The 21,278-nt window shown below is 40.3% G+C and overlaps 1 protein-coding gene across 1 annotated transcript in view; it reads left to right on the top strand.

Annotated features, from left to right (window-relative positions):
- PCNX2 (pecanex 2) overlaps nucleotides 1-21,278 on the top strand; it is a 224,394-nt gene that overhangs the window by 116,669 nt on the left and 86,447 nt on the right. The window contains exons 20-21 of the mRNA XM_089777363.1: nucleotides 5,980-6,121; nucleotides 11,138-11,315. Of these exons, the coding sequence (XP_089633489.1) occupies nucleotides 5,980-6,121; nucleotides 11,138-11,315 (320 nt within the window). The remainder of the gene's footprint in view (nucleotides 1-5,979; nucleotides 6,122-11,137; nucleotides 11,316-21,278) is intronic.

The raw sequence follows: 21,278 nt of genomic DNA, 5'->3' as shown, positions 1-21,278 counted from the left end.
TCTAAAGGAAAAGATTCTTGCTTATGTCCATGGTGATGTTTAATGATGACAATTTTTTTCAAGGTGAGTTTTCTTTTTTTCTTTTTCACATTCCCTTGTAGATGTGAGAGAATTTGAATCTGTCATGAAGAAATTTCTGCTAACAATATTCGATTTTAATGAAAACATTCAAGCCCTACCCATCTCTGTAAGCATCCCTTCCAGGCTAAGTGAGGCCTAGCAAAACTGCGACCCTAGCATATTGTGATTTCATTATCACATACTCCTCCAGTTCTCTAGACAGACTTCCAGCAGAAAGAGGGAAATGATATTTCTGATGTAGAAAAACGAACTATGAATTCATGGAAGTGAATTGGCAAACTCCACTTGACTTCAGATGCCACAGGATAGGGCACAAATTAGTTAAACTCAAGAGTAGACAAATTGGATTCACATTGAAAATGTTTCTGAGCATTTTGAAGTTCAGGTCCCCCTACCTCATAGTCACACTTAAACTTCGAATTTAGTTTTGTAAACTTCTTCCCTTTCTGTTTTGTTACTTCTTCCTTTCCCATTTATTGAATCACTTGATGGTCTGGTGCCTATTTACACTTCCTCTGTCTTGACCACCTCTGTCTTTGTCCCCAACCACCAGAGTGTACAGAAAAGCCATTGGGTCCGTGAACAAATTTCCACCTGAAAAACAAGATTCTTTGTTACTATGGTCCCTCTCCCTTAAATAACAGCTTTCAGATACCACTGACCAGAACTTCAAAATGCTAGACTATAGTCGTGAGAAGAGTCTCAGGCTTTTTTCTTAGATTATTGGTAACTGGGCTGCTATTTCATCTAATGTTTATTTGTGACTCTGGTTTGAATCTATTTGTGACTCTGGTTTCTATCCCCGGCTACTAGTCAAGGGATAGAAATGGTGTCCCTGGCCTCTGTTTGTCAGAGGCTGGAGAGGGATGGCAGGAGACAAATCGCTTGATCATTGTCTTCGGTCCACCCCCTCTGGGGGAACCTGGTGCTGGCCACTGTCGGCAGACAGGCTACTGGGCTAGATGGACCTTTGGTCTGACCCAGTACGGCAGTTCTTATGTTCTAATCTGAGTTATTCCTTCCCATGTGATAGTGTAGACAGAACTGCACATGAATGTACAAACGTTTCACCCATGTAGGCCTGGATTCACATTGGAGTTTATTTACTCAGCAGTAGATTTCCATATTCTCTCAAGTGGATGTTTATCCTGTTTATTAAATGTCCTAACCTTTCAACAGCTAAATGCAAGTTATTCCTGGAGTAGCTTTTAGCTTATGGAGAAGGGGCATTGTTATGTATGGAAATGGAGGACATATCACATATAATCATAACACTTAGCTCTCCTATAGTAAGTAGATCAGTAGATTTCAAAGCACTTTTCAAAGGCAGCCAGCCTCACTACCCCCATTTTACATCTTACCTTATATTTTAGAAATATGCGTCTGTCTGTCCGTCCGTCTGTGAGTCCATTTGTTCAAGAACTCCTCCTAAACGGTAAGAACTAGGACCACCAAATTTGACACGCAGCTTCCTCTTATAACTTAAAGCAAGGTAAGGTTTTGGTTGTGCCAGAACAATAGGATGTACCTGGAATTTGATTGTTTCTCATCAAATGGAAAGGGAGGGGCCTGGTAGGAGGGAAGTTATACTGTAGACCACAGGGGGGCAGAAAGGGGCCAGACGTGAGGCTTGGGACAGGGCTGGAGAAAGGGACAACTAGCTAATATATTTCAGAGAGTTTACCTGTTTGTATGTCTGTTTGCATGCCTGTCTGTCCCCCAGCCAGGGGAACATGTACCTCTCCCCCAGCTATGCCCATTGGAGCTGCAGCAGCCATGGACAGATGCTTCTCACCTGGCCCCAAGCTGCTGCAGTGAGAGAGGGCTGGGGTTGTCTTCTCTCCCTGGGGCAATCTGCAGACTGACCCCCTCCTCCGCATCCCCATCCCAGAACAATGATTTAAATGAAGAAAAAACCAAACTTATTTGAATTAAGGACCCGAGCAACACTGAGTAAATCTTCTAATAGATAATATAAGGGAAGATAAAAGCTCAAAGATCACCTTCACCTTGTACCAAATTCAGCTAGCAAGTCTGAGTCAAGTGATTTATGGCCTAATCCAGTGTATGTAAATACTGCTCATATCTCCTGGCGTGGTATATAGGAATACCTGTAAATATTTCAGAATTTCAGAAACTAATTGTCAGTTCTCCTGAATTTTTTGTTTCAGCAAACACCATACTGCGCTGTGCAAGACATGGCTTTTTTTTTTCAGCTATCATCTCCTCTATGCTCCCTTCTGGAAACTTGCTTGTCATATCTTGATGGATCAATCTCAACCTATGTTTTGGGAGTGATTGAAAACAATATTGTCAGAACACAGTCTGTGCAGGACTTCACTGCCTTCTTTAAACTATACAGCACCAAGGTTCTGCTTGTTCCCTGCAAAATCATGTGTTTTCCATACGATTTAAATTTCTTTGAAAAATCATGTCTTCAAAACAAAACCTGGATACTAAGAAGTACCAAAGAAACTTGATTGAAGGTTGCCTTTTAACTGTTACCACAAAATGGCAAAGAAAGTATACTGGAAATGTAAATCTCATTAAGGATTTGTATTTCAGCTGAAAATCATAGTTTTATAAGTCTTCATTTGCTTAATAATGAGCAAGTCTTGCAAATATCCTGGTTTTGTTGTCTTTTGCATGAGTTTAATCATAGAAGATTGCTATTGGATTTCTTCCCTGATTCCCATTAAGTCTGTTTTCATTCATTGGAAAACAATAATTTTCATAAAGACAATGGCTCAGCTTTTTAAAAGGTTGAGGGCAGAGATCCACTAGGCAAATCCAGTTCACACTTTGACCAATTTTGTATTGATGGGTCAGCTCTTATTTTGTGATCACTTGCATCAATTAATCTACCAGAAACGTAGTATAGTCAGGAATCGAGGCATGCTCAGATTCTTCTAGTCCATCTCATGTGTATTGGTGTACATATTGCAGAAATGTAGCCAAAAACTTCTGTTAGAGAACTGGAGTACAGGATTAGATCTTTTTCCAGTCACAGGAACAGCGCCACAACCCGCACACCCTGAGATGGGTGCCTACACTCTCTATTTAATGAATGGGGAGAGGGAAGCACTTAAATCTAGACGGCATGGAAGTATCAATCTTTTCTAGCAAATTGTAACTGGGAACCCCACTCCTGGAGTCAGGTGGCTTAGTTGTTTCATGTGAAAATGAATTTGTCACCCTCCACACAACAGAGTGAGTGGGGATGATGATGGCGCTTGAAACATTGGAATGGAGAGGACAGTCCCTGAGTCTCCCACCTCCTAGGTGGGACCCCTAATCACCAGGCTAGAGTCATGCTCTCTCCCATCCACAATAGAACAGGATCAGCTGGAGCGGTCAAGGGAATTCCACATCAGAACTCCCACAGAAGTAGTGATGTTATTTCTCTTGGCCCTCCTCCTCCTCCTTCTTTTCTGGATATTCCTTTAGCATCTTCGTTAGTAGGTCATACTCCTCGGCTCTCCCGTTCTCTATGGGGTTGTCCAGAACTCTGATGTTGGCCACTATATGTCCTCACCTACCATTTTTACACTTCCTTCTCTCATATTTATCATACTCCTGACTTATCTCCACCCATCCAGTCACTCATTTAGCCTGTTTCTCTGGCATCTCCTTCTCTCTGCCTTGCCCTCAGCTTAAACATAAGACTTCCCATTTGACCATGATGTCTTTCTCCTAAGACCCTCCCCTTCCCTCTTCATTTTATGCAGACAGTACCACCAATCCCTAGTTCACTCCACCTCATAACTGGGATGGCTAACTTTTTGACTTTTTCTCTCACCCTTTCTGTACACATCCAGGTTATTTCCTGTGTGCACTCTGATAAAACTCTTCTTCACACCCTCACCACCTCTTGTCTTAATTCTGGAAGCCTTCTCTCTGCCCTGTCTGACACACATTGTCCCCATCTTCTCTTCACTCCATTCAAATTATAGCTATTAAGAGGAGCTCGTTCATGGCAAATGGCATTAGCTTTTCTTATAGACATCAGGAATGAACCCAGGTAAAAAGGGAGGGGCCTTTCCAAGTGCCATGATAGAAGGAGGAATACAGAGAGGGAGCCTCTTTCTTAAAGAGCTCAGGCCTTCCTCAGAGTGAGTGAGGTCTCCTACTGCAGACGTCACGAGGAAGAGATGGGGAAAGAGCCTCTCCCAGGGATTTCCTGTGTTCAGTCATAGGAGGGAGGGTTGGCATGAGGCAAAGAACAAGCCATTTATCCTTCTCCCATCCTCAAAACCTCTCCCTCACTGATAGATGAAAGAGAGGTCCCAATACAGCCTGGACTTAGGTGAGTAGGATAACTATTCCAGCTAGATGAAAGAGAGGTCCCAATACAGCCTGGACTTAGGTGAGCAGGATAACTATTCCAGCTAAAGTCCTGATAGATGATCTGTTATGGGTTGCCTGTAGCAACAGGTTTTCACTGTATTTTTCTGGTCTGACACAAATGACATTGTGTAACCGTTTGTGAGCCCTCCTAATTGAATTTATTTTGAATTAACAGTTTATGAAAAATGGTTGTAAAACAGATCCCTCGAAGCACTGACACAGTTATTTCTACCTGGTACTTTGGAGGCAAAAAAGCTTGGGTTTGAACTATGAATCATATTGTTTAATTAAAGCTAAGAAAAAGCTTGTTGTCAGAGCCCTAGACAGTAATAAGAGAAAATACTTTAAGCTATAGTAAGTGAGGAATATTATTGTACCTCAGAAGTTCATGCACAGCTTTTCAAAAGCCTGGTACCTTAACCAAAGATGTCATAGGTCCATGAATTAAAGTAATTTGGAAGGATTAGCACCTGACTTTTCTCCTTGTATCTATTGAACATATGGTCCTACAGAATCTTGAGTCAATCTGTTGTCCCATTTTCTCACCATCATACAGCTGAAATAGTGTATTTTATTATTATTATTGTTGCAGGGAGAAGTCTTGGTAGTTCACCAGGTGGTTCTTACCTTTGAGGCAATACTGAATGAATGCTCCAGTATGGTGCGCTCTTCTGTTACAAATGATGTTTTTTAGATAACCTGAACGATTTGTGTTCATTAAAGAATTCTTGTCACTTTTGCAAGAATACAGGTGTTACTCAGGAGACTTCGCTCTGCCTACCTGATTTCCCTCTACAATTTCAACTGAATACAGTAATCATGTCTTGTCACATTGCCCAGTAGTATTGTTGTGTACTGTTAAATGATTGAATTCCATCTCAGTGGTTGTTGCTGAGTAAAGTTATCCCTGTATTTATATGCATAATAGCATCTTTGTAAAGTATTTTTGGATCCTTTGGGATAATAATCCCTAGCTCTTTTATAGTGCTTTTTTATCCTTAAATCTCAAAACATTTTACAAATTTTCACAATCACTATCCCCCATCTTTACAGAAGGGGAAACTGAGGCACAGAGCAGGAATGTGATTTAGCCAAGGAGTCACAGCAGGTCAGTGACAGTGCTGAGATTTCATCCAGGACTGTCTCTATTAGATCGTCCAGCCTCCCCACTAGGTCACAGGAAAGGTGTTAGTTATAAATTCTAAGGAAGAAAAGTGATTCAAATGGTGAAAAACAAACACGTTTATTAATATCATGTTTTACGTCTAAAAATTTAACATGATCTATCTGTTAGATTCTTCCTTTCAGCTGTTATATATGCCTATCTGATGGATTCAGCAATAAAAAACAAAATATTGTCCAGATCCAGAGAACAACCTGATTGCTATATAGCAAATGAAATAAGGATTGTATGAATTGTAGTAGGCATATTATCTAGTGTGATACACAAAACTCATGATTTGTCTTTCAGACTTTAATGTATTTATTACCTATACAATATTTATATGCTGAAACAAAATGATAAAATTCTTATCTGTGTTTTTATTTCAGATGCTGCTCATTTAATGTGGTTTGAAAGACTCTATGTGTGGCTTCAGTGTTTTGAGAAATACATCTTGCATCCAGCAATAATATTGAATGCCCTCACCATTGATGCTTTTTCAGTTAGTAAATACAGGAGATTTGGTACACAGTAAGTTGATTATAGTTCGTAGAATGGGATTCATACTTTTAAGACAATTTACATTCAGCTTAATGTTCAAATGAAGCTCATGATTCAAATGAAGCTCATGGTGGATAGGTTTATCAATAGCTATAAGTCAAGATGGTCAAGGACAGAACTCTGTTTTGGGTATCCCTAAACCGCTTACAGCCAGAAGCTGGAACTAGATGACAGGTTAGTTCATTGGATTATTGCCCTTTTCTGTTAACTCCCTCTGAAACATCTGACACCAGCTACTGTCAAAAGATGGGATATTGAGCTCAATGTGCCCTTGATCTGACCCAGAATGGCCATTCTTATATTTGTATGAAGTTTAATAAAGAGTCTGTCACAATTTGATTTTGTACTATTAATGAATAATAGTAAGTACAAAATGCTATTCTTATTTGTTCTGTTAAAGGGGAATTTGAAATGCCTTAAAATATGATAAAGGAGATGCTGTTAGTGCTGCAGCAAACTTGATTGAGGCTAGAGAGAGATACATTTACTAGAAAGATGAAAGGACTAAATATACACCACATACCCAAATGACAGCAAAAATTGGGAGATAAAAACATCTGCAGACTGGTATAATAAGGGTGTAAACACCTTGGGAGTAACCAGGATTAATTAGATGAAATGAGAAATCTAGGTTAGATATCAGGGACCTGTAAAGTTTATTAGACTGTGGAAAAGTCTCTCACAGGAGGTGTCCAGGCCTTATCACCAAAGTCTTTGAAGGCTAGGTTGGATGAAGCATTCAATAGTGCTGAGTACAGAGCTGTCCTGAATTAGCAGGGGTATGATCAGGAAAACAGTATAAGCTTCCAATTCTAATTAGAACAGAATGTTGCTAATTTACAGTATTATAGTATGTTCTTTGAAGACAGTCTTTTGTGGAAACTTTTGCTTGATGACCTATAAACTGCTTTGAGATTCTATAGTATTGTAGTGATCAGAGTTTCCTCACTGAGCAGAATTAGTACAGCCTTTTTCAGTACTATAGTGATTTAAATTGTTACCAGAAAAAATAGGCTTGTGTTCTGGAACAAAGATCCATTACAAATGGAATGTTATTTTTCCAGTATCTAGATTGTCAGGATGTTAGATTTTAAAATCAGATTTTATTTTTAACCTGGATATAGTGAAAATTATTATTTATTATTATTTATGTACTTATTATTTCATTAATTAATAAATTTATATGACCGTAACATATAGAAACTCCAGGCCCATGATTCTAGGAACTGTACAGACATATATCAAATGATAGTTCTGGTCTTAAAAAGCTTACATTCTAAATTAGAGCTTTCAATCTAAGCACACTGTATCAACTTTTATACAGGAGCATATGACATTTTCAAAAATACTTATTTTTCAGAAGTGACACAGGCACTTTAAGAAACTAAGTCTCAATGAATATCAATGAGATTTAAGTTCTTAAATGTCTTAGGCACTTTTGAAAATTCTACCTGGAACACAGTACTGCTCATTCTCATAGATATGGTGGTTCTGCAGGTCTAGCAGAACTAAAAAGTAGCCTAATGTTGATGTGAGACTTGTCAGCAAGTGTGTATCTCTGAATCCACTCGAGGGTCATCTCTGTTAAGAAGGCATTATTTTTAATAATAACTTTTCAGAGTAGAATTTCAACCCCTGCTGTTCAAAAATCACTGGTCTGACCCTCCAAAATCATGAAAATGTAAAAAGTAATTATATGTGGGTCTTCCTTTTGACAGTTCAACCTATAGGGAAATGCTACCAGTCTACAGTGGAGGCATGATCATTGCAGATTTTAAACTTACCCTTAAAGACAAACCTAAAAATGCAGGTTTTTACTGTTGCTCAGGGAGGATTCATTTTTCTTATCCCATCTGATATGGACAGAATCCCACACTATCCCTCCCTTGTCTCTTCCCTAACTTGACAGAATACCTAGAGGGGACAATGGGGGGATGAAATGGCAGCTACCCCACACATGTTCTCCCTCCATGCTTCACTGTATTTCCTTCCCTTTCCCCTCTCTGTTTCTTCACATTCCCTAGCACCCCGTTTTCCTCCTGCATTCCATTTTCCCAGGTGCCTCCTCAGCCTGGCTTATTTCTCTGTTATTCCCCTTCAGTCAGCCTCTTGCACATCCCCTGCAACTCTCTGTCTACATGATTCTTCCCATGTTCCTTTTACTCATCAGGATCCACCACAGTCTCCCTCCCTGCTGCTCTGCACTCTCATTTCTTGTACCTCTCTTATATCTTTCCTTGCTCTCACCTAATGATTAAAGGGCCTCCCTTAATCCCTTAAGGCAGCCTGACTCAGCCCCATTGAAAGCAGTGAAAGATAATGACCAGGATCGTAGCTTTTAAGGCCAGAAGGAAATGTTATCATTTAGTCTGACCTTCTGCCTAAAACATCGCGTAGAACCTTGCCTACTAATTCTTGCTTCAAATCCAGAACTTCTGTTTGAGCTATGGCATAACTTTTAGAAAGACATTCAGATTTAACTTCAAGTGATTGTAAATCCACTATGTCTCTAGGTTAGTTGTTCCAGTGGCTAAGTATCTTCACCAGTGAGGGATAATAGCAATACTGCACAATTCTGAATACAGAAATTACATCAAACAAGTATAAAGTAGGGTTCTTGTGAAATGAAGCCCCTTGGGGCTACTGTCTGGAAGAATCAGGGTGATGGCAGTAGGGTGAGCAAAGAACAATCCCAAAATCATCTTACGTGAGGGGAGTGGGACAGGCCCCAATCAATGCCCAACTCTTCCTCCAGAGATAATTAGTTGAAGGGAAAGAGAGAAAAAATAAGCAGGGGGTGAGAGTCAAACCCAGCACCAAATATCTCTTTCTGGATTTGGACTTGCTAGGTATTAAAATAACACCATCTGCTTAACTGAACCAAAACCTGGTTGCTAGGGCAAAAGGGCTTGAAAGAGTCTCAGCAAAGCAACCAGCAGAGTTACTTACCATCACCTCATACGGCAGGTCAACCCTGGTTTCTCTTTGCTTCTTTAAACCTCTTATTACAGTGGGATATATTATCTCTTGGGGAAGGAGAGAGAGGGAATGGGTTAATTTTGTTTCAGTTACTGTTGGAACCTTTCTTGGCTACAAACTTTTCAGGAAGGAGAATGTCAGGTATATAGTAGCTTAAAAAGGGGGGAGTTACTTCCCATGCCTGTAATTCTACTCTTAAGATATCATCTTATAAGATTCTTGTTCACTTGTCCACCTCCCCTCAGAATTTGGAAGCATGTTTTTTTGAGGTGATACTTTTTTTTGCGATGTCATTGTATTGTTTCTATCTGGCTGGACTGTGAGCACTTTGGGAATGTATGTTTGGTGGGGATGGTGGATTATGAGTAGGGTTTGGAGCCCATGCTTTCTAAACTGTCAGAAATTGCCTGGAAAGTTCCAGAAGCAGCTGTAGTGCTTGTTGGAGGTTCATATTGACCTGTCTGGGGCAGTTACAGGGTTGCCTGCTTCTTTTACTGCTTCAAAAGGTTAAACAAAACCACAACGAAAAGTGATTACTCTGAACTTGGGCAGGTGTACCATTTTCCTTCTGGGAGCTTAAGATATCCTCTTCCTCTGAAACAAGAATCCTGTATGGCAAAATACCTTTAAAGAAACAGAATTACCAGCAAGCAATATTCCTTTATCCTCCAGCAAGAACTTATATATTAATAAAGCTGTTTTCTGCCTGAAATTTTGTGGATATTAGATCAGCATAAATATTGACCAGATCAGGAAAAGCGTCTTTCAGTTGCTGCTGTTGCTTTGTGATTTTTATGCCTCCCCATTAAAATCTTCCTCATTGCCTCAAAAATGTTGTTCTTCCTGATAAATGTCAAATCCAACAAATGTTCTCATCCTACTGAGGGTGTGTTCTAAAATATGCACAAGCACTTTCCTGTAGTACCTAGTTTTGCTTTCAGAATTACAAGTAAAATTGAAAGAAGTTCTGACAGAGTAAGAAATTAGGTCTTTTGGCATTTCATTTAGACAGTGATGACTAGGTGATCTTTTTGAATGGCCTGAACTTACTGCAGTGAATAAATGCTACAAATATAGAATAAACATGGAATGGCACAATCTCTGAGATTCCATTTAGAACCTTCTGAGCCGTCAATTGTCATGTACTTTCACAAGCATTCTGTTGTTTTGTAATTGGCATGAAGGATTATTTTCAGCATTTTACAAATACTGGGTCTGATTCACCACTTCACCAGCCTAAAGCTAGATGCCATGGTGGTGATTCAGGTTTACTTCTTGGAGTTGGCAACAGGCTACTTTCTAATATAAAGCTGCATGAATTGTAGTGCTACTAATTAATGGCACCAAACTTAAGACACATGTTGAAATTTTTTTAGAGAGTTTATTTAATTAGACCTTAATTATGTTATAATGTACTTACAACAGTAATGGATGCTACTGTTATAATACACAATTGTTCCCATGTTACAATCTGTAAGCACTCCAGATACACATAATACTGGCAATGCAGAAATATGCTGTTGCAGATGAATACACTGGATTATTAAAACAAAAACTGCTACAGTGAAAGCTTTGTTATCAGGAGAATGGGGGTTGCCGATTAATTTAACGTGCCGGATAACAAAGCTTATTGCTCTGCCCCTACCCACTACTGGCAGATCTGGTTCTCGGCAGCTCGATGCAGGCGGAGGAGGAAGGGGGTGCCTGCTGATGACATCAGAAGCCCTGCAATGGCCAGCTGGACAGGTGGGAGTCCAGGCATAGGTGCCTGAAGATGTGACAGTAATATGGCTGGGAGCAATGCCAGTTAAGAAAGTTTTCTGGTTAACTAAGTGCTGGATAGCAAAGTTTTCACTGTATTAATATAAAAATAAATTTACTGTATGTATGTAGGTAGACATACCAATCAAGAGTAGATTTGATAGTGTTATTCCTGTTCATTAGTTACACTCTAGTTGTTTTTATTATATTAACTTGATTAGGTTTTTCTTTCCCTCACTCCCACAGCTGTGATATTTTCCTAATAACAATTGCTGGGATGAAGCTGCTCCGATCCTCATTCTGTAATCCTGTTCATCAATTTGTTACTTTAAGCTTTACTGTAATCTTCTTCCAGTTTGACTACAGAGATATCTCAGAGAATTTTTTGCTGGATTTCTTCATGATGTCCATTGTGTTTCACAAGGTAAGTTTACAAACACCAATGTTTTCTTGGTATAAAGCATTTTCACATATTGAATTGAATTCTGCTTCCAAAGTCATTGCATACACTGTTCTAACTTTTTTGAATATTTTTGTTATAATATCATTTTGACAGGAGGCCATTAGTATCACAGAAAAAAATCTCAGTGGAGGATGAAACCAATAGTTTTAAAGTTGAATGTGTTTTCTGGAACACTTCGTATTTACTTCTTTGTTCGCGTGGTGCTATAAAAGTTCACAGTTGTGGTTTTTAAAAATAGTCATAAATGACTAGAAAGAGGCCTTTTGAGTCATTAAGTAGGGCTGACCTTTATATTAATTCCATGAGTGTTTTTATCTAGTCTTCTTTTGAAAGCCTCTAGTGTTTGACTCAACAACTTCCTTTGGGAAATTAGTCCAATATCTAATCATCCGTATGATAAGAAATGTTTTCCTAATGTCTGGCTCAATTTTTTCCTACCTTACTTTCAGGCCATTATCCTTGTTATACTGTGCTTAGCCTTAAACTCAAGCTTCTTTCTTTCTTTTACATTATTAACTCTGAAGTGCCTGGGTTCTTACCATATTCCTCTCTTTTTTTTCTCTCTGAGTTACACAGTTTTAAAACTCTCTTCATAATTCCAGATTGTACCCTAATTGTACCATAATTCCAGATTGTACCTGTGGAGCTCATCTCAAATCAGATGCAGTTTAAATTGACATGGTGCTAAAATATCAGAAACGGCTTGAATTTTGTCTATACTATAGCTCCCAACCATGCTAATACTAATTGTCTACTTTGTATTAAAAACCAAACCAAACCCAGGCACCCATCACCATGGTATCTCAAAGTCCTGATACAACTGGGCCTATTAGTAGCACTGGAGAGAATATTTTTTGCTTTACCCTAGTAAATGTAACCACCACCAAGGCAGATTTGAATTTGGGACCTCAGGAGCTGATTATAGGAGCCTCTACCCTCTGAGCTAAAAGCCAGCTGACTTCTAGCACCTGCTGTAGAGGTCTCTTGATCTTAACTGTCGCAGTGGTCTAGGTGCCACTTGCAGTACTCAGTAACCACACTAGGTGCATGGGTTACATACTTCCCCTAAGTGAGGGAGTGCATCCCGAGCTTCCGAGACCCAGTTGAGATCCCGGACGAGCCCCCACTTGTAACCACCACCAAGGCAGATTTGAACCTGGGACCTTGGGAGCTGACTATAGGAGCCTCTACCTTCTGAACTAAAAGCCAGCTGCCTCCTAACCCCTGCTGTAGAAGTCTCTTGCTCTTAATTATTGCAGTGGTCTAGGTGCCACTTGCAGTACTCAGTAACCACACTAGGGCTGTGTCTAGACTGCATCCCTTTTCCTTAAAAGGGATGCAAATTAGACATATCACAATTGCAAATGAAGCGGGGATTCAAATCCCCCCCGCTTCATTAGCATAAAAATGGCTGCCGCTTTTTTCCGGCTCGGAGCTTTGCCGGAAAAAAGCGCCAGTCTAGACATGGATCTTTCGGAAAATAAAGCCTTTTCCGAAAGATCCCTTATTCCTCTTAAAATAAGGGATAAGGGATCTTTCGGAAAAGGCTTTATTTCCTGAAAAATCCGCGTCTAGACTGGCGCTTTTTTCCAGCAAAGCTCCGAGCCGGAAAAAAGCGGCAGCCATTTTTATGCTAATGAAGCGGGGGGGATTTAAATCCCTGCTTCATTTGCAATTGCGATATGTCTAATTTTCATCCCTTTTACGGAAAAGGGATGCAGTCTAGACACAGCCTAGGTGTGTGGGTTACATAGACATATCCTTAGTCTGATCGAGTCTGATCCTTAGTATGATCGAGTTAAACTTGGTCATATCTCTTAGAGTGAAAAGGTATGATTCCAGGGTGAACTTTAACAAACATTGCTCAGAGGTCTAATGATATAAGCATGAAGCCTAGACTTTGTCCACAAGGAGCTTAGCCAGCCGTCAGTGCAACCAGTTCCGGCTCTGTCCCATATCCTAACCTGAAGCCTTATTGGGAAAGGCCCAGGATATTGACATTACCTATGTGGAGTTGGAGAACCCATGTCAAGCTTCTTAATTAGCTTGCTTAGGAGCGAGAGGTGGATTTCTGGGAGGTAAGTGGAGAGGTTGAGCAATATTGTTAAGTGCTAGCTGGATTAACGTGTGCTCTAGGGGAGATGGTAGCTTTCTCTTCTCAATGACATTGTTGCTGATTTTGGTTAGTAGAAACTCTACATCCTCTCTACTTTTTCATTAACTAAAAAGGGCAACACAGATCCAGAATTACAGATGATGGCTTGGACACTGCAGTAAGTGCTGCCCTCACAAAAGCAGGCCCTTTTCAGGTCATTCAAGTTGGGAGCTCAGAATCAGTAGTTACTTTGGAAAAATGCCATGTCACAATTTTTGTTATTGTTGAAAACTGCATATTTGTGGGTGATGGGGAGGTTTTTTTGCTATTTGCTTGGTGGGTTTTGGGGAGAGGGGTTAGCTGCTTGTTTTTAAATGTTGGCTATTTGAAGCTGTTGCGAGCCTTGGAATGTTAGCCCTGGTAGAGCTGGAGCAGAGTAAGAGTGAGATAATCAAAGGCGCATGGTAAATTAAATGTGTTTTTTATGAAAAGCTTGATATGGTAAAATCTATGGTATTGGGCTGAAGTTATGTATTAGGACATGCCTACAGTATACAGAAGATCGACGCTACTGCATGAAAATATGATGTAAGATACGTCGACTTCAGCTACATAATTTACATAGCTGAAGTTGCATATCTTTCTTTGACCTTCCCATGTAGTGTAGACCAGGCCTTATAGATATGACTGAAAGACCAGGTAAACCAGGTCAGAAACAAGGTGGGGCAAGTAGGGCAACCACTCATGGCACAAAGCCATAGGGGGTGTAAAAATTATGAAAAAATGGTAGGGGCACAAATATGGTTGCTCATGTGGGGTGCTAAAATGTCTAGTTAAGACCCTGAGCTAGAGCATAGGTCTTCCAGATGTTTCAAATCTCATTAAGCTTGAAATTTCTCAGGTCATTAGTTCAGCAGATAGACCTGGCTTTGTATCATTTTTAAAAATTATAATAAAGTCCTGAATTATTTATATTAGAAAGCCACATGCATAGTTACACCATGGTCATTATAATAACTATGAACAATAGTATTAAAGATAACAGCAATATAGAGTCATACTAATTTCAGATCCCAAACACATATTTTTACCCTAATTAAACTATTAACTTTTATTCATTCTAAAAACTGCATGGAACTTTCTTGTAGAATCTCAGCAGTTGTGGCTAAAGAGAACAACATAAAAAGATGGTGTAGGAATTTCTTTACACAGTCAGCTTTAAACAAACAGTATCTCTTGAAATCCTTATGGTCTGTACTAGGGATGTTAAATATCAGTTAATTGAATAATCGATTAATGTCATGAATACTTATCGGTTTGTCGACTAGACTATAGACTCTGAGAACCCCTGTCTGGGGGGGAGGGGTCTGAGCGCCTAGACCCAGCACAAGCTGCAACTGAGCCGGGCTGCCTGCCTGCCTGGCTCCTAATACACTTTAAATGCAGAGCCACAGTGGGGGTAGATGCAGGACCCAGTGCAAGCCAGGACTGAGCTGGGCTGCTGACCAGCTTGCTAAAAAATTTACTGGCAAGGAGTGGGGGGGAAATGCATGTAGTCTATAGCATTAACCTATAAGTTTTTGCTTATCGGTTAATCGACTACCCTGTTACATCCCTTGCCTGTGCAGCTTCAGCAACAAAAGGAGCTGACAGTGTCAATCCATACAGAGAAGCTTCAGTGGGTAGCAGAGTTAGTCTGTACAGAATAAACTTAAAAAACAACAAATGGTCTGGTAGCACTTTATGGACTAACAAAACATGAAGATGGTATCGTGAGCTTTTGTGGGCACAGCCCACTTCTTCAGATGACCAGAGTTTTGACAGTTCGGTTATCTCAATGTTCACAAATTGTTTTTAAAAGATAGAGAATATGTTCTTATTACCACCACCTGCAAAAGGCAGTTTGGATCCATTTGCTCATTGAAGATGTGATGTTTCCACTGTCTGGTAATTGGTCTCTGAAGTGTTTTGTCTTACATAACCATTTTAATGATAATTTTTGAGCAGAGTTTCTGTACAAGAAACTGCATGCATGTTCTCTAAGGCTGTGTCCAGACTCCATGCCTCCGTCGACGGAGGCATGTAGATTAGCCAGCTCGGAAGAGGGAAATGAAGCCGCGATTAAAATAATCGCGGCTTCATTTAAATTTAAATGGCTGCCCCGATCTGCCGATCAGCTGTTTGTCGGCAGATCGGGAGAGTCTGGGCGCGATGCCCCGACAAAGAAGCCTTTCTTCATCGACACAGGTAAACCTGGTTTCACGAGGCTTACCTGTGTCGATGAAGAAAGGCTTCTTTGTCGGGGCATCGCGTCCAGACTCTCCCGATCTGCCGACAAACAGCTGATCGGCAGATCGGGGCAGCCATTTAAATTTAAATGAAGCCGCGATTATTTTAATCGCGGCTTCATTTCCCTCTTCCGAGCTGGCTAATCTACATGCCTCCGTCGACGGAGGCATGGAGTCTGGACACAGCCTAAGTGATGCTGCAGTGAGCACCTATCCATTTTCTCCTCTGCCAGACACTGGAAGAAACGTCATTTAAACTTGAGAGATGTTCATAATTTTGTTGTTTGTTCCTTAGGCCTTAGATCTTTCTGTTGAACTAGCTCCACTAGCAATGTCAGATAGAATATCTCTGAATTTCCTAGTGGTTGTGTTTCTTCCCTCTTTACCCCCATCATGATGCTAGTAATGTAATCCAATCAAATCAGATAATTCAACTCAATCTGACTGCTCACTAGGCAAATCAGGGCATTGCAACAGAAATGACCGCTCACAACAGATTTTACCCACATTTGCAAATAATCACGCCACTTGCATTGAGGTGATACAGATAACATGAGAGTTCAGTGAACTTGACTCTTGGTTTAGGTTTTTATTGATTGGGGCGGTTATTCTTTTTGATCAAGATCAATTTTTCAGTTCCTTTTTATGTCACGTGACTAATTTACTGTTCTTTTGACGGCATTTATTCCAATCTACGTTTTATATAAAAGTTGTACAATTAAAAAGTTTAATATTTAAACTGGTTAAAAATACACAAATAAGAACACTCAGGAATTACTGGGAGGCCTGCACCAGGTGACAGCAGCAGTCAGGCCCACCCTGCGCTCCCCACAGCTCCTACCACTATGGGGAGTGCAGGGGACCTGAGTGCTACTGTTGCCCAGCAACAGGGCTCCAGAGTAACCCCTGAGTCAGTGCCATGGGGGAGGGGGTGGAGATAATGAGAAGGGGCAGGACTTGGGGGATAAGCAGTGGTCCCTCTAAGCTGCACAGCAGCACAGCTTCACAGGTGACTTATCAGCCCCTCCTTATCAGTCAGTCAGCTCTGTGCATGGAGTCCTGAGCCTCAGACTGGGCGGGGCTGATTAATCGCCTGTGAAGCTGTGCTGCCACCCAGTTTAGAGGAAACACTGCAGACAAGCCTCCCCTCCTAATTCACTGGGACTCCCAAATGCAGATTGCACAAATGCATGTTGGCCCATCGGTAGAGCCCTGCAAATCCATGGCTATCCATGGCTCATTTTTGCAGGTACAGATGTGGATACAAATTTTGTATGTAGGACCCTGCAAATTTGCAGTTATCCACTTTGTATCTGAGAGTATCTGCTAGGGATGTGGAAGTTTAACCGTGTAAACAGTTAACAAATAAGCCTGGGCTTATTGATTAACTTTCATGATTACTCAGATACTCCCTCCCACCCTTCTTGCCATCCTGCGCTGCTGACTTTGTATCAGAGGCAGCAGTGCGGGGTGGCAAGCAGGAGCTGATACACACAGGGAGCCGACTTAAAAGCTGGCTCCTAATGAGCACTGGCTGCCAGTGAGCTGACTGTCTCCCTGCGTGTAACTGTTACATGGTTTCTCAGTTACAACTATTTTAACATCCTCTGTATCCGCATGTGCAAATCATTTTTGCAAAGGGAGATGTGGATGTAGATGCCAATTTTATTTCCCTGCAGGCTCTAAACATCTGTGCTGCCCCCTCCCATTTTTCTATATGAACAACTTTTTTAAAAGAGTTAGTCCTTACAACAAATTAAAAATCCTGATGCTGTAACCGGCTTCACCTCTTTTACCAATTTGACCACCTTCTGGCCTTAAGAAGCATTTATACAGTTATTTCACCTGGAATATCAAATTCCCAAAGAGAAAGAATCCCGTTTAAGAGGTCTGTTGCTTTTTTCAGCAGATTAATTTCTTTTTAGGCTATGGTAATAGTACTGTTGCTACTGGGATCACAGAATTCAATTGGCATTGGAAGTTAAGGTGCTATTTATTGCTAAAATGCTGAGTACCTTGATCAATATTGACCATGTTGGATCACAATCTACCCTGTAGGATCTTACTATATCTCCAGGATCATGTTTGGTTAGGCTTCAGATTGCAGTCTGAACAGTAAAAAGCCTGTGACTTCTTAGAATTGGTATTTATCAGCCTCCTATTCTTTTGCTTTAGGATGAAAATATTTATTCCTAAAGTGTAAGCAGCTGAGCTGGGATCAGTCCAGTGACTAATATAGAAAGTTGCCCTATAAACTTAGCAGACCTTTAATGAAAAAACAACAAATAGTCTGGTAGCACTTTATAGACTAACAAAACATGTAAATGGTATCATGAGTTTTTGTGGAAGTGGGCTGTGCCACCAGACTGTTGTTTTTTAAGTTTACTTGTACAGACTAAGCCTGTGTCTAGATTACATCCCTTTTTTGACAGAGGGATGTAAATTAGGCACCTCGTAATTTCAAATGAAGCCGGGATTTGAATTTTCCCATGCTTCATTTGCATAATCGCATCATAGCACTCTTTCAAAAAAGTGCCATTTCGAAAGTGAAACCGTGGTCTAGACGCAGTTCTTTCGAAAAGGGAAGGCTTGGTTTACAGGATCTTTCAAAAAAGCCTTCCCTTTTTGAAAGAACTGCGTCTTTCGAAATGGCGCTTTTTCGAAAGAGCGCCATGATGCAATTATGCAAATGAAGCATGGGAAATTCAAATCCCGGCTTCATTTGCAATTTCGAGGTGCCTAATTTACATACCTCTGTGGAAAGAGGGATGTAATCTAGACATACCCTAACTCGGCTACCCCCTGAAGCTTCAGACGTTTAATGGATGCTTTGGTTGGAGGGTTCCTTTCACAACCTGTAAAGTTGTTTCTAGTCCAATCCCTTGTGGGTGTTGGCACCAATGCCTTGAAATCATCCCGTCTGTCAAAAGTTTAAAATTCATATCTGGCAAACTGGTTTGTTGTCAGTTACTATTTCATTTGAAATGACAAAATGAGAAAGGGTGCCTTTTAGCTTTTCTTGGCCTGCTTATTTTTGGGCCTACGAAAAAACAGAATTTTTGTAAAGCTTCCTGGTAATCAGTACACAAGTTCTCACATATACCATCTTGCATATAAATGCTGGTGGGAATCCTCTGACCCAATAACATTAAATCTTTAATCAAAAGGGCTGTATCTTAGCATTTCTTGTCTTTAGTATGCTATTGACAGGCAGTCTAATGGCCTCTTAATTTGTGTGTGTGGATGAACTAATTAGCAATACTAAAATATGAACTAATCTTATATTTTCTGATAGTCAAATTCTCTGAGGGTTCAGAATTTGTCTTTATGCATAAGACAGAGTAATCAAAGAACCAGGGCTTGTTAAATTTGCCTTCATTAACACTGCATTCATTTGCCTAAGTAGCCGTATTCCTGCTGAGCTCACTCATGGATACATTTTTCCTGTCTGATATTTCTTCAGTTGTACTCCCCACCCCCTGTGAATGTTCATAGTCATAAAAACTCCACAGTTTGTCACACTTTAGTTTTAATAAAGGTTTTGCTCTTTTTATATAGCTTCTTTGCTTTTGTACCGTCTATCATGTATTACTGAAAGATGATCCTCATGTCACAGAAACTCCAACTGAAAGAGTCAGGCAGTAACAACCTGCCAGACTTGTTCAGATTAGGCTTAATTCTGTAAGAATTTAACATCCTTACCATGATTCTTCAAGGAGAGTGAAACTTATGCATATCATCTTATTTTTCACCATTTTATGACAGTGTTACCACTGTGACCATCTTCTTGCTTTATAGCCCACTAATTAACATTTTGGACCTTTTTTGGCTTGTCTTTATGGATACGGACTACATTACCTCGGGTTAACCAGAAAGTATCTGTGAATTCAGTTAACGCTGTAAGAGAGAATCCTGGCTCTTTTCTTCTTCCCTTCCAGTTTTCAGTCCCCTTCTGCAATTCTAATGTTTCAATTAAAAGCTTCTGGCACTAAATCATTAATTCAGATTCTAATCCATTTCTTGCCTTTCATGCATGCTAAAATCCAATGTTTTAATCAGCTGCATCCTCTTAGCTCACAGCTGTTTCCTCAACTTTTGATATTTGGCATATAAAGCTCTGATAAGACACTTTGTGTTGAGTAAAATACCCAAGGCTACATATGATATTTGACAGGATAATCCTGGTGGTTAGCTATTCATGTTTCCTTTTTAATATTGGAAGTGTAGTTTAATTTATTTTCTTTCATCCTTCCATCACTGACCTCCACATCAGACTTTGCTCCTGACACGGTCCCAAATTTTTCAGGTCTTTTACGGAACTAAAATAATGTGTAAAAATGGGGGGATAAACACACCATTAGTAGTATAGCATGGTACAGTTTATACATACACCCTCTGCACTGATGAGGGTAGCATCTCTCTAGCGGAGAGAAGGTGGTTGTTATGAGTGTTCTGCATCATATATGTAAATAGCTCAAAGATAAGGTAGCACTCAAAAATATGATGTGCACTATAAATGGCTTCCTCTCTTCAGCTCTTTACATAAGATCTTAACCAAGATGATCACCAAACTTTCCCCAGGGCTCCAGCTAGGAAATGCACCTTTTAGTGCCAAGCGGTGCTCTGTAGTAGATCATGGATACATGAATTTAGCATTTATCCTAAAGTGTATCTCCCACCTGGCCTATGCAGGCTAATTGTCCTTTTTGTAGGCTGCCACTGTCTAGTTCCAAATCACTGGGAAAGCTTTTTAGTTTCGCACACATGCAACAGATTTCTTTTTACTGGAATGAAAATTGCCATTTTCCCAAGATAAGACATGGATGGTGTGTCTGGTGCTTCTTATGTCATTCTCTGCCAGGTAAATGTATTATGCTCTGTGGCGCTAAGATTACTGAGCTTGGAAGACTGATGTTACTGCTCTTTGTTATAGTGTGCCTTTCATCTGTAAATTTCAAAGAACCCTACCCACGCTAAAGGGAAAAGACTTGTCTTCGATCATTATAGTGAATCTTGACATAGCTCCTCTTCCTTTCCTATAGGTGAAATACACCCATCTTGCTCTGTTTAAAGCTGAGAAATTTCACACTTTTCTGGTACACAAAGAATGCACAAATCCTTTGTGTAGTCACTCTTCCATCCATATCCAGGTACTATGGAGCTTCCCTAGGGCTTGAAGGAGTAGTGCAGGCCCCCTGCAAGGGGGTGGAGTTCACTGTGTGCTGAATTCCTGTGGCTGGCTGTCAGGAGATCAGCACATGTAGAACGCCAATTATTAGTGTTGTGCAGATAACTTTGCCTTGATAAAGCCTCACAGGATCCTTGTGTGTTAGGTAAATGTAACTGCCACTTTATAGAAGATAAATTCAGATGCAGCGAAATTAAATGGCCTGCCTAAGATCACACATCAAGGCAGTGAAAGAGTCAGGAATAGAGCTTAGAAGCCCCAACTCCATTACCTTGGACTGATTACCCTTCCTCCCTGTCTTATATGTTGCATTTTTAAGAGAGGCTTATGAGATTACTAACACACCTGTTTAT

Source organism: Pelodiscus sinensis, chromosome 3 (assembly GCF_052426305.1).
Source record: "Pelodiscus sinensis isolate ZL-2025 chromosome 3, ASM5242630v1, whole genome shotgun sequence".
Taxonomy (NCBI): Eukaryota; Metazoa; Chordata; order Testudines; family Trionychidae; genus Pelodiscus; species Pelodiscus sinensis.
This window is presented reverse-complemented; position numbering and strand designations above follow the sequence as displayed.